Below are 13,700 nucleotides of genomic sequence, written 5' to 3'. Positions count from 1 at the left end.
CCTCTTTATGTTTATGTTTTATTGCGACAATTGTTGCATTTATTATCGTGTAGATATTGGGACTGAAAAGACGAAAAATATCTAAAAAGAACTATCCAGGTCATCAACAAATTGAAAAATAAAAATGGTATTATAATTAGTAAAAAAAATCTTTTGAAAAGGGGAAATGGTGCTCTTGTTTGTGAAAACAGTCTTTAAAAGATGATTGTAATTGCATCTGCTCTTTTAGTTGTATAATTTTGATGTAATGCAACGGTGGATGGATTGTAATTACAAATGTTTTTTTATGTTTTGAAATGTAATGATATTTTATGCCATAATATTTAGGAATTTCAAAGGCTCAAATATGCCCCTAACGTTTGCGAAACTGAACAAATATGCTCTCCAATATTTTCCATTAACTCAAGGGCATATATGGCGGAAAAAAAACGTTAGGGGCATCTTTGCACTAACCTTTTAATGATGGGAAAATGTGTACAATTTCACAAACGTTAGGGGCATATTTGAGCCTTTGCCCTTTTATTTAAACTAAAAAAAATTAAAAAGAAATAAAGTTGAGCTATATTGGCTTTTCCACTACTCTCAATAATAATTCTTGGAAACCATAAGCAAAAACTCCAAAAGAGCCAAAAGGGGAAAAAAGAAAAGAAGAAGAATACTCAAAAGGCTCTGTCTTTGCTTTTATTCTGCTTAGGATTTGTCAAGAAAGAAAATACATAGAAAAAAGGGAAAACCCTTAGTTTCAGAATTGTTAATTTGATTCAAATTGATCCATTGGTTATTAAAAGATCGATTCTTTTTTGATTGAAATTTAATTAGGGAAAGAAAAAAAAAAAAAGATGGTTTCTGCAAATAAGGAAATGGTTGTGTACTGTTTTGATACATTGGTAGCTCACTACAATAAGGAACAACCTCCACCACCTGCTTTTGATGAGGGTGAACAGTATGCTATTTTTCTCTTTTTTTTATTTTTTTATTTTTTTATTTTTAGCTTAAATTAGGGATACCAACATCTATTTTCTTGCAAATTTGTATCTTTTTTGTTTTTATTGTACATGGGGTTTTTCTTTTGAATGTTTATGTGCATGCTATGTGTAAGTAAGGATTCATATGGCCGATCTCAACTTGTTTGGGACTGAGGCGTAGTTGTTATTGTTGTTGTTGCTGCTTATGTTTACCTTTTTGTGACATATAGGCTAATTGAGGTGTTTAGCCGAGCTTTTGGGAGAAAATAAGTCTTTGGGGAGTAGCCAAAGCTAGAAAAAGTACTTTTGAGAAAATATACTAAGAAACATTTTTTAAAAACTTAGCCAAACACTAATTGCCACTCAATGTGTGGGAAATGTGTAACTTTCCTCATGGAGATGTGAAATTTCTCTGTTTTTAGATTGGAATGAGTTAGATTGTTTTGTACAAGTTACTTACTTTAGTGTTTTTTTGTGGAACAGTTTATTTTCTTGGTTGCATGGTGCTGAGGCCTTGGAATGGGAATGGTCTATGCTATTTCAATCCTTTTGTATTTTTGAATCTGGAAAATTACGCCGTTCGTTTGTTCTTTAGTGCCAACTGGAAATGATGTGCTCTCAAGATTTGATTTTTAACTTTTACTGATAAAAAAGACATGATTTTTAGCTTTTTTTCATTCCAATTGCCTCACTTCTCACTCTTTATAAGTGTTAGATTGTCATAGTCTTTTGACCATTGTCTTTCACTTCACATCTAATGTTATTCAAATTGGGTTTTTATGTAGGGAACTTCCTTTTTACACATTGGAAGCTTCCTTTGTAATCATTAGTCTTCCTTGTAACATATTTTCCTTCATCAAGTGAAGATTTGTGGCCACAAACTAGTTCCATTGACTGTCTCTTTATTTCGTGCTCATGAAAAATGTTTGAAGTATAGTTTTGCTAAGTTGGAAAGCTCATCTGTTTATCAGTTTTGGACAGGGTTAAGGCTTTTTTAGTGTCCCTTTTTGTAAGCTAACCAAATGCTAACATCATTCTTAATCTTTCCTCTGTTACGCATGAAATGCCAAACAAATGCAAAATAAAATTTTGGATGTTTTGCTCTCATGTGGCTGAAACTGCATTTCAGCCCGTTGTTTGTGACTTGGAAGAAAGTGGTGAATGGCGGGGAGCCTCGTTTGAGAGGATGCATCGGCACTCTGGAAGCTCGCTGCATTATTACTGGTTTTAGGGATTATGCTCTAACAAGGTAAATTACGAGTAAAGTTCTTATACTTGAAGTATTGTCTTTTTAGTTTTTGCGATTTTATTTCATGTTTATTGGCTAATAGGGAGAAATTAGATTAAGATAGTTACCCTCAAGGATGGCTCAGTTGGTCGAGCATGGAGCTTTCATAATGGAGGTTTCAAGTTCGAAACCCCCTGCCTACGACAGCAGGGGATTTGCCTTCTGGGTCGAGCTTGTCGCAACGGGCTTGCCTAGTGCGGGTTATCTCTCCCGTGTGGTTTGTGAGCTATTGCACAGAGCTGGTTTTTACGTTGCGCACAAGCGCACCAAGGTAGCGCGGCGGGTTCCCATGTCATCAAAAAAAGAAAAAAATTTAGATTAAGATAGTTTAGCTTCATTATGTCACAATATTATTTCTTGCATGAAAGCTGATAATTATTGGCAAAACTGTTTTCAAGGATTAGATTATTTATTAGACTAGGGTACATTAGATACTTTTTTTTATATTCAATTGATTGGATGCTTCTTAGGCACCTGAAAGCATTCTATTTGCAGACGGGTATGGTACTTCGTTCATGATTCGTAGCCGGTTTGGCCAAACTTCTAAAATCAGTTTATTTTGAGAAGTGCTTTTCAAAAAACAGCTTAACAGTTTATGTTTGGCTAATCAATTTGAGAAGCATTTTTTGGATTGCAGATATCTGGTTTATGTACAGTTAAATCTTGAGTTCTTTGCACTTTAATCTCTTCAGATTTTACTGTTTGAATACAAATGATGTTATACCCTTGCTTCTCCTTCTGCTTATTTGTTTAGAAACCTTAAATTTGCCATGCTCTTGGGTGATTAATCACTTGCGGCTTTTGTTTTCTTGAAGTTTTTTCCTGCATACATAAAAGCTTACGTCTTATATTTTATGACACTACCGTGTTTACTCTGCCATTTAAACTCATTTGCAGTGCTCTCAGGGACCGTCGTTTTCCCCCAATACAGGCTAAAGAATTACCTACTTTACAATGTACAGTTTCAATTCTCGCTAATTATGAAACTGCAGCTAACTACCTTGACTGGGAGGTACTACTTTCGAACTTGCTCTAAATTTCTTATTCGTAAGTCATGGAGGAAATATTCATGCTTGTATGCTTGAAATATAGCTTTTGTGATTGTGTCATGGCTTCGTGGAGTAAATTCATGAGCACCAAAATATTTCAAATAAGAAGCAAATGCTGCCATAACTTAGACTGATAAATTTCAGCACCCAAGATGTGGCCTAGTGGTCAATGAATTGGATTCAGAACCATGAGTTCTCAGGTTCGAAATCCAACGGAAGCAAAAACGCTAGGTGACTTCTTCTCATTTGTCCAAGCCTTTGGTGGACAGAGTTACTTGGTATCTGTGCTAGTGGGAGGTAGCAGGTACCCAGTGGAATTAGTCGAAGTGCGAGCAAGCTGGCCTGGACATCACGGTTATAAAAAAATAAATTAGACTGATAAATTTCTCTCTCAAGATTGCTGTTGAAACATTGCATGCATTATTTAGTTTCTAAGACATTATACTGTACCTGGATGAGATGGTGGAGCTTAGTTTTGTTTGGATATCTTGGTTCTCTAAAAAATTTGTTACACAAGCATGACGTCAAATATGCCTTTGGACTTGTATAAAACTCAGCAGACATGTAATGTGAAGCTTAGGTCAAAGTTGTCTTTTCCCCATTTGCTCCCTAGTGTGAATCCAGATTCTGAAATCAAATGTCAGTAGTCGTTTTACATTTTCGAAAGCTCCTATTGGTTTTTTTAAAATCATCAGACTTGGCTTATGTATGCTTTTGTGCATGGGTGAGGTGTCATGATTCATCATTGCATAAAACCTCATTATATTTGGCATAATCATATGAGAAATATTGTCTACCTGCATTTCTTTCTTCCAACAACTGTTTCTCTCTTGTTGGATGGCTTTACTAGTATCTTATTCTCTGGAATTTAATGTGGGTTTGTTCAGGTGGGAAAGCATGGGATAATTATTGAATTTACTGACCCTGACTATCACACTAGGAGAAATGCCACATACCTACCTGAGGTGGCGGCTCATGAAGGTAATTTTCTTCTCCCTTCCCTATCACCGGCAAATAATGTTGTGCATCTTATCTGTTTAAGATTTTCTGGCACTTGTCAAACTTGTTGAGCTGCAAGATGAACTCTCTGAATCATGTCTCCAGGTTGGACCGTTATAGAAGCAATTGATTCGTTGATTCGTAAAGCAGGTTATAATGGACCTATAACAGAATCACTAAGGAAGCGAATCCGTTTAACTCGATACCAGAGCACATTATTTACTCTGCAGTACAATGAATATGTGGCATATGTGAAGAATACCAGAGGTCTCGCTCCAGCTATTAACGGTGTGAAACCTTGAAAGTATGGATTGTTTGGAAGAGTCTTCCACTGAGACCAGTAGATTACTTTGGATGACTGGAAGATGAACCATTCTAAATTCATGGTTGGAATACTTTGTTATAGATTCCAACCTTCTCATGTGATTCCAACCTTCTCATGTGATTCTTGTCATAAATGTCTTACATTGTTCTTCAAGACTGAAGCTGAATTCATTCAGTGCCGAGCGCACCCAAAAAAAATTGGATTTCAACAGTTCCTTTGAAAACGCTGCATTTGTGGCTGTGTGGTTATTATATAATCGTCTGCTTTCTGTGTTTAAAAACTTATTCCTGTGACTATAACCTCTAGTTCTCTACTTGAAAAGTTGAGATACAAATGCTGAATATTTTGAAATTGCAGGGGGAAATTTTCTTGTAGCGTTGCTGGTTGCTCATTTGCTTAGGCTAGTTCTTACATGATTATTGGTAACAGTTGAGGCTTTAGGTTCTAGCAGTTTTTCGCTCTCGTTAAGGAAGCAATAATCTTGGAGCATAATTTTGAAGTTCTTGCATATTTGTGAGAACTCTTTTCTTCCTTCAAAGTCTTATTTTGTAGCTCTGTTGGATGTCAAAGTGATGCTCTCTATAAGTACCTTAAAATGTCAAGGTCTGGTTCCCCTCTATAGTGTGGTTAAACACGAGTCCTTGACTGTTTACAAATTACAAATAATTGACTGGTAATTATGTGTCGAATTAATTTTAAGTGGACTTGTAGAGTAGGTATGAATGTATTGATTGAAAATTCCATGAGTCATCATGGAGTGGTGCAATGAGATGGTGAGATGGTTGTAATTCCTTCACCTTTAATTAGATGTATCATATTCGAACTAAGGGAATGAATTTTTTTTTTTATTTTTTTTTAAGACATGGAGCTCTTCGGAACCTTTGTCTACAATCTAGTGTGAATCCATATTAGTCGGCCTATAAATTTTAAATAACATAGGGTTAAATTTGAAAGTAGGAACGAGGAAATTGAAAATTATGATGGAATTTTATACTAGTACGGTGGTATATGTATAACCAATATAAAGACAGGATTAGTCACCCAAGAATAATTCGGCTTAAGACTATGCAATTTTACATTCAATGAGGCTCACCGCGATAGTAACTGCGTATGTACATAGAGAATATATTGTACTCCAGACAAGTAGTTCAAGGAGCAATAATAATAACACTCATAATTTAGGTATGAAAGAAAGTTGCAAACAGTCAGTACCAGGGACTTTTATTTATTAGCTCTTTATAATATTCCATCACTTGCTCAATACTAAAATGAATTAACATATTAACTCATTAACTGGATTGATCTAAAATTTCTTCCTACCTGATTAATTCTAGAGTTATTTGTTACCTATCATGATATCCATCAATTGAAAGAGGCGTATAAATCTATCCAGACACCACAGTTATAAGAAAAAAATGTTCAAAATAAGTGTTCACTTAGCCTTTTTATTTTGGTTCAAAAAGCATCCACTTACATAATCAAGAAGTAATTAATTATTTTCTTTCAAATTTACCACTTCTTAGATAAGTGAGTTTTTATGTAATCAAGAAACTATATTGATTAAGTAGTATTTAATTAAGTATAGTTTAGTCAAAACACCAATTTTTTTTCTAAAAATATTTTCTTAAAGGGTGTGCAAAAGGCTAAATGAACACTTATTTTGAATCGGAGAGAGTAATAATTGTCCTTCCAACTTAAGTTTTTGAAGAGAAAACAAAAAAAGAAAAGAAAAAGGCCTATCGTCGTTGAAATTACCAAAGAAACCCCTTGTATAAAGTAGCATCGTTATTCTTCCTTTTGGGTGTCTCCGTAATTTAGCATAAATGTATGTAAACCGCTCACTAGTTAATCAAAGTCAAATCAGATACATAGTTTACCACTACTAAATACTAATCATCATAATTCATAATTAACAGTTTAATCCCAGTCTTAGCCTCAACTCCATCGCTGTTAAATAAAGAGTAAACAAACAGCCATTTCACGATTTAGTCGTGCACACCAAGTTATCCCAATTTCTTCAATCTCCGGTACTATTTTGTAATTTTTTACAATTTCGGGTCGAATTGTTTCTACAAATAAACTTTATTGTTGAGGATCTGATCGAAAGTTTTGATAATTGCAATGATATGTAATTTTTTTTTTTTAATCTTCATTTTCCGTATTGTAATTGTAGATTTATGTTTAATTGTTGAAGTTGTGTTGATTTGAGTGTCTGTGTTCGTTATTATCTATGAGTTTGGGCTTGTCATATAATCTTCACCATTATCCTTTTTTCCCTAATTATTTTTCACATATGGAAAGAACCTTTTTTTTTTTTTAATTCCAATTATGAAGCATAATCAATTTAGTGAATCATTGTAGGTAGTTGAGCGTTGTCTCGCTTATATTTCCATACTAATAGTCGTATTGTCATTCTTGTAGTTTTTTGTTCTTCGATTGCTGTTACTATCTGTTGTTTCTTGTACTTTGATTATAATATAATTCTGTTGTAGTTACTATTCCTCTTTTTTAATAAGCTTTGTCATGCTATCTAGTATTTTGCTATGGCTTCTTCACTTCCCTTATTTCTTTAGGACAAAATGATGCTTGAAGTTTTTTTTTTTTTTTTTTTAAATCTTTGAAGCATAATCAATTTAGTGAAGGTGAATGTTGTAGTATCTAATCTCATAGAAAAGCTGATTTCTCTTGAGTTAATAGCACTTTTGGTCACTCAATTACTGATAATTTCTAATTTTTAGTCTTTGTGATATCTGACTAAGCGCATTGGACCATCAATTATTTGAAACGTGCACTTTTGATCGCATTGCTTGTAAATTTCAAAAAATTTACCATGATTTTCAATTGTTCCACCACTTAATTACACATGTATTATGTTAACTATGCCCTGTTACTCCATATTTGACCGTAATATAGTTCTAAATAGTCCAAATATAGCATTCTTCCTACCTAAAGGGTCTGAAAATACATGTTTCCATTTATTGAAGGTTGAATGTGTTAAATCAGATATCACAAGGACAAAAATAAAAAAATTACTAATAATTGAGGGACTAAAAGTGCTATAGTCCCGTTTTTATTTGTGTGTCTATGTTTTCGTTAGATTTGTGCATACCTCGGTAAGGGATCAGCTTGGTGTTCTCTAATTGCAGGCATTGAATTGGACTTGTGATTGAAAATGAATCCAAAAGGTTTGATTTATAGCTTTGTTGCGAGAGGAACGGTTGTTCTAGCGGAGCATACACCTTATTCAGGGAACTTTAGTACCATTGCTGTCCAGTGCTTACAAAAGCTCCCTTCAAATAGTAGCAAGTATACATACTCATGCGATGGTCACACTTTCAACTTCCTCATTGATAGTGGATTTGGTATTTATTCTTCTTATATTTCTTTTATGTTATATATGATTCAATTCAAATTAACTGGCTTCTGACTAGTTTTGCTACAACAAATTTTGCAGTCTTCCTAGTTGTTGCTGATGAACCAACAGGAAGAAGTGTACCTTTTGTCTTTCTTGAAAGGGTCAAGGATGATTTCAAGAAACGTTACGGTTCAAGTATCAAGAATGATGGTGATCCACACCCTCTTGCTGATGATGACGAAGAAGATGATCTATTTGGGAATCGTTTTAGCATCGCATACAATCTTGACAGAGAATTTGGGTTTGTGTTTTTATTCTTTTCACTGACAATTCATAACATACTTGTAGCAGTTAGACATAGTATATTTATTTATCCTGGAATTGCTAGGCCACGACTTAAAGAGCACATGGAGTACTGTATGAACCATCCTGATGAAATGAGCAAGCTCTCTAAATTGAAGGCTCAAATCACAGAGGTCAAAGGAATAATGATGGACAATATTGAGAAGGTAAAGTTTTATTATCTCTCTCTTCTTTGACCTTCATTTTCTTTCCTTTGGTGTCGGGAAACTCGTTTTAGATTGGAAAGATGGGATAACGAGAGGTTTAGGAACTTTATCAGAAAAGAAAAAAGAAAAGTGGGGTTGGGAACTTTATATAAATGGGCAATGGCTAGCGAGTAGTCTTTTCATGTCCTTTAGTGAAGATCAATTTATTTGGTTTTGGCCAATTCCTATTTAATGACGGCAAAGTTTAATCATCTCTTATTCGTCTAACTGCGAAATTGAAGTCTTGAAGATTTCCTTAGTAGAAAAAGGCCTTGATGAGTTAACACGGAAAAACCTACCACAAAATTGTGATCATATTTTCAGTTTTCCCCTTTAACTGTCAAATCTGTTGGTCGTCTTACAAAAATGGAGTATTTTGTTGGGAAGGGTGCATGCTATGAAGTAAGTTATGTCAGAAGACCTAGAAGATCTGTAATATCTCAGAATGAATATGTGCTTAGCGAAAACAACACTAAAATCATGCTGGTGATGATCAGGGCTCTTGCATCAAATAGGGAAGATGTCTGGGTTTATTATTACTCCAAGTAATTTTCAGGAGTAGTTACCCTCTATCTGCTAGTTTGACTGTAGTTTATCAGTAAACTTAATGCTTATTAGTAAAATCTTTACCTTTCTGATAAAAGGGAACATAAAACCATGGAACTAATTGGTGCATATAGGATATACATATTAGTTAGAAGTAAGGTTAGTTATTGGTGTTATAGTTGTATATTCTTGCGTTTTATAAGAATCCAACCCACTAGTCATATTGTCTGCTTTGAGCCTAGACGCATGATTTTACAATGTGTCACTAGGGTCTGAGGTTTGTTTTAGTATTTATATCAAACATCTTTTTTATGTTTTACTAATGTAGGATTTGCCTAGGGTATACACTCCCCATAGAGATTCAAGCGTCTTTGCTGAGATTTTCCCCAACACCTATCTTAATAATGAGAGATTTGCCTAAACTCAATTAAAACTTGAGGTTGCCCCACAATTGCCCAAGGTTGAACAACAACGGTTTTTATACTAACTTTGTCACAATCCAATATGGGGTCATGACCGACGCTTAATGGGACTTAGCTTACCTTGCAAGCCAACCCATTTTCACGATGAAAATCTGGCAGTCTCATTTAAAACTCAAAAAATTGATTGATGCGTTCCAATTAGTGAAACATTGACAACGACTTTCGAAAAAGAGATGGGGAGGGGGAGGGGAAGACGGTGAGAGAAAAGAGCTATTTTCAGTCTAAAAAGGAAAAATCCATAGAGTTTGTAAAGAGCATTCCACCCCTATAATTTTTATTTTTTGATAGCTCTAATCTTGGGGAAGAAACATTTTCTTAACAAAACAAGGTTTTTGGACATCAAGAGGTAAGTTTTAATCCCATATACTTTGGTTTCAATATTTGATATGGTAAACTAGATTATCGATGGAATCAACGGTAATGAGTTAGAATTTAATATGTGAGAACTAAGGTTGATAAGGTTAGGAGAATTCATAAACCTTTTCTTATCTGAATGAAGTAATGATATGAGGACTAGGAAATTATGAATTAACTCCGCAATTGGAATTCCCGTGGGTAGTTAGCCTAAATTAATAAATATTGGACAACTGGGAATTTAATTATAGTTTGACCTAACGAAGATAGTTGTGATCTTGTTCAAATCAACACTTCAATTGATATCAATTGATTCTAGACTGTTGAAGAAGTTGATTGGTTGACTTACGAGCATCGAATTTGGGGAATATGAAGTTTTTACTGCGAGTGGTGGCTCTTCTTTAGTTTGCGTTTTTCAACTATAACGCCATTTAAAAAAGAATTTCCTGCAATAAAGTGGTTTGTTGCATGGGGCAAAGAGAATTATCATTGATATTTTGAGGCATGAGCTTTGTTATAATGACATATGAGTTGTGATTTTCTAAAATGAGATATAACTTGTGGCTGTTATATGTTCCTATATCATGACTAAGTTGTAATTATGTTGTCTCACCAATATATGTCGAATAGTCAATATATTCGTATGTTTGACGGAAACAAGGTCCGCTCTTATAGAAGAGCTTCAGAGCTGGATGTAGATTCAGTCTGAGCTAAGTTCATTGGTATTGCCTAAAAATAGAGCGCTGACCTAAACTCTACCTCTTCTAAGGTGCACGAACATTGTGATACCGTATAAGGGTATTAATTTGTCAGACTATTTCTGTCCAATGGCGGGAATTTTCAAAGCCTGGTGGACCGTCTATAATGACGCTGTAACTGTTGATAAAGCCCCTGCTAGTAGGAATAGAAGAACTAACACCAAGTCCCTTTTGCAATTTGCACTTGGACTTACTAAAACATATTTTGATGAGTACAAAGTATTGAGAACGTTGCTTAGTTATATATCATGTTGACTTTTTTTATTCCCTCCGTTTCAATTTGTTTGTCTGGTTTTGACTTGGGACGGAGTTTAAGAAAGTAAAGAAGACTTTTGAATCTTGTAGTCTTAAACTAAAGATATGTAGAATGTACCAAATGCCCTTTGATCTTGTGCTTTAAAACATGCCATGTGAAAAGTTGGAACTAAAGAGTTGCCGAAATAGGAAAGAGACATTCTTATCGAAAATAAGGCAAACATATTGAAACGGAGGGCGTATTTGAAATGAGCATGTTTTCCACATTGTATATGTATGTATTTACTTGTCCCAAGAAAAAGACTATGGTTGAGTTATCCACTCATCAGTCAATGTGATTGACTCCCTTTTCTCATCATTTATAGATCCACGCCTTTTATTGATACTTCTTTTTCTTTGATAATAATTACTGGCAATTGATACTACCACTTTGGACGTGTGACACGCTAAGAGAGAGTTGATAAGAGTAAGCCCAACACTTGCTGCGCGTGGCCATTATCTTTTATTGTTTTTGGTAAGACTTTTCCATTATGATGTTTTATGAATGTTTCTAGAGTTATGCTCCCCAAGTTGGTCTTGGGGATTGTAGAATAGGTTGTGTGAGTATTCTGTCAGCTAACTGTTTAACATTTGATCGCTAGTGTCTTTGGTTTGTGGGTGTTGATGTTGGTGGCTATCTTTTGTGTAGTGGTGAATGATTGGTTGATAACGAGATTATGGGAATGCTCCTGATACAGAGGAGACAGTACTGAATTTTTGTCGTGAAAATGTTAACGTTGCTAGGGGAGTCCTCATTTAGTCCAGAGAAGGCCCTAAATAGGGTCTTTACATGTTTGTATTGGTTGGGGCACTTAGTTGGTATTAGGTTTCACGTTTACCGATTAAGATTCATATGAATAGGGGCTAAGATAAAAGCACCTCCGGTGTTAGAGAATTCCTAATTATCTGAACACAAATGATTAAGTATTAGAATGCAATGGGCTCCATACAACCAACCCAACTAGTGTAGGGCCAAGGTGTAGTTGATAGATATTTACAAGCATAAACTTGCAGCAACCAGAGAACATTAAAGCTTCAGGATATAGAGTTAGCCCCCATTTGGCCATAAAAATTATTCATTTTATTCCGGAATTTTTTTTTCACTTTTTTCCGGAATCAGCGTTTGGCCATGAAAATTCCGAATACAACTTGAAGTTGTATTCCGGAATACCAAAAACTCAAAAAACTTGTTTTTCAAAAAAAAATTTCACTTTTTTCACTTTTTTACAACTACATTTTACCAAAAACTACAATTTCAAAAACTATGGCCAAACACAACTCCAACTCCAACTCCAACTCCAAAATTCCAAAAAAAAAGTGAATTTTTTTTTTGGCATCTATGGACAAACGGGGCCTTAGTTTATAGAGAAACTAAACTGAATTTGTAGTATGCGTATTACTTTCACTGATAATCCTATAGGATGAAAGTTTTCACATTGCTTGAAACTTCTAGGACAAAATGAAATAGTCATTGCATTTTGTAAAAATATCAGAAGAACACGTATTTAGTTCTGAAACTGAAATGTATTGACACCATTTCATTCACATGACAGAATTTATTAGCATTTTCCTGCGCTATTCTAAAGGCTTAATGCTATATCTAATTAATGGTTGTGGAGATATACTTATGTTTGAGAAATTAGAAGGTAAACTGTGATGATAGTTCTCGACTAGGTGAGGTGGCGGATTTTCTATAATCATCCCGCTCCCGTGGCGAGCTGTGCTTTGACCTGTCTACATAAACTGTTATTGCGAAAAAAATAAACTGTTATTGCGAATTGCAGTCTTTCTGTGCTAGTAAAGTCAAGTTTCTTTACCGCATAAAGAATCATCGTTGCATTCACTTCAAATATGTTTCTTAAATAGATTCTTTGGTCCTCCTGATTCTAGGCAAAATTACTTATTAAAGACGTGTTGCAGGTTTTGGATCGGGGTGAGAAGATTGAACTGCTAGTGGATAAAACCGAGAACCTTCAGTTCCAGGTACGTGTTATTTACCCAGAGTCTTTGCACTTGAAAATAACCTTTCTGATTGTGCTGATTCGTAAATGTGAATTTGCTCAGGCTGACAGCTTTCAGAGGCAAGGCAGGCAGCTTCGTCGCAAGATGTGGTTTCAGAACCTTCAAATGAAACTGATGGTTGGAGGTGCTATTTTATTTTTCATTATCATCGTTTGGCTTTTCGCTTGTGGAGGTTTTAAATGTTAAAAGGGATTCTGGAATGCTATTCATTTGGAATAGTATTCTGATCTCTCAATCCCTCTGCTGTAGAAAACTCTCCTGTAAATGTGACTAGCTTGAACAATGTTGCCGATGTTGTTTTGGTGAATTAACATGGCACCGTACTTATGGTTGTACTTATTGTTCTTTTATTAATGCAAGCTATAACCCTTATCCGTTTGTGTGTAAGCGTATCAATTTTATCAAACGACAGTGAGGAGTGGCATTATATTTTGTTCTGCGTACATTGGATACAGGGTAGATCTCTGCTGTCCTGTCCTGTAAAGCAAGAACACCTATTAAAAATCAGAAAGAACAGATTTTGTTGTTGTTGTTGTTGTTTTTTTTTTTTTTTTTTTTTTTTTTTTTTTTTAATAAAAAAAAACAATTAGGCAATGAGCTTTTTCTCGGACTGATTTTTGAGTGGAATAAGGTTCTTTCCTGGCATTACACATTCTGTCATTTCTTCATTCATCCTTCGCTGATGTATATTTTTCCGGTAAATAAAGATTTTTTA

General features: G+C 34.7%; 2 protein-coding genes across 2 annotated transcripts; both read left to right on the top strand.

Moving 5' to 3' along the window:
- Positions 1-560: 560 nt before the first annotated feature.
- LOC132059225 (uncharacterized protein At2g38710) lies at positions 561-4,910 on the top strand. Its single transcript, XM_059451775.1, has 5 exons — positions 561-943; positions 2,095-2,214; positions 3,151-3,265; positions 4,190-4,283; positions 4,407-4,910. The coding sequence occupies exons 1-5, from the start codon at positions 840-842 to the stop codon at positions 4,601-4,603; spliced, it is 630 nt and encodes a 209-aa protein (XP_059307758.1). The 5' UTR covers positions 561-839; the 3' UTR covers positions 4,604-4,910.
- A 1,546-nt stretch (positions 4,911-6,456) lies between these two features.
- On the top strand, positions 6,457-13,357 carry LOC132059224 (vesicle-associated membrane protein 727). Its single transcript, XM_059451774.1, has 6 exons — positions 6,457-6,653; positions 7,773-7,988; positions 8,081-8,282; positions 8,370-8,490; positions 12,884-12,946; positions 13,028-13,357. The coding sequence occupies exons 2-6, from the start codon at positions 7,799-7,801 to the stop codon at positions 13,169-13,171; spliced, it is 720 nt and encodes a 239-aa protein (XP_059307757.1). The 5' UTR covers positions 6,457-6,653; positions 7,773-7,798; the 3' UTR covers positions 13,172-13,357.
- The last annotated feature ends 343 nt before the right edge of the window (positions 13,358-13,700 follow it).

This window comes from Lycium ferocissimum, chromosome 6, assembly GCF_029784015.1.
Source record: "Lycium ferocissimum isolate CSIRO_LF1 chromosome 6, AGI_CSIRO_Lferr_CH_V1, whole genome shotgun sequence".
Lineage (NCBI taxonomy): Eukaryota > Viridiplantae > Streptophyta > Magnoliopsida > Solanales > Solanaceae > Lycium > Lycium ferocissimum.
This window is presented reverse-complemented; position numbering and strand designations above follow the sequence as displayed.

Coding starts and splice junctions, on each gene's coding strand:
- LOC132059225 (XM_059451775.1), top strand. CDS start 840: ATGGTTTCTGCAAATAAGGAAATGGTTGTGTACTGTTTTGATACATTG. Junction 944..2,094: donor GCTTTTGATGAGGGTGAACA/GTATGCTATTTT, acceptor ACTGCATTTCAG/CCCGTTGTTTGTGACTTGGA. Junction 3,266..4,189: donor CTAACTACCTTGACTGGGAG/GTACTACTTTCG, acceptor GGGTTTGTTCAG/GTGGGAAAGCATGGGATAAT.
- LOC132059224 (XM_059451774.1), top strand. CDS start 7,799: ATGAATCCAAAAGGTTTGATTTATAGCTTTGTTGCGAGAGGAACGGTT. Junction 7,989..8,080: donor CCTCATTGATAGTGGATTTG/GTATTTATTCTT, acceptor CAAATTTTGCAG/TCTTCCTAGTTGTTGCTGAT. Junction 8,283..8,369: donor AATCTTGACAGAGAATTTGG/GTTTGTGTTTTT, acceptor TGGAATTGCTAG/GCCACGACTTAAAGAGCACA.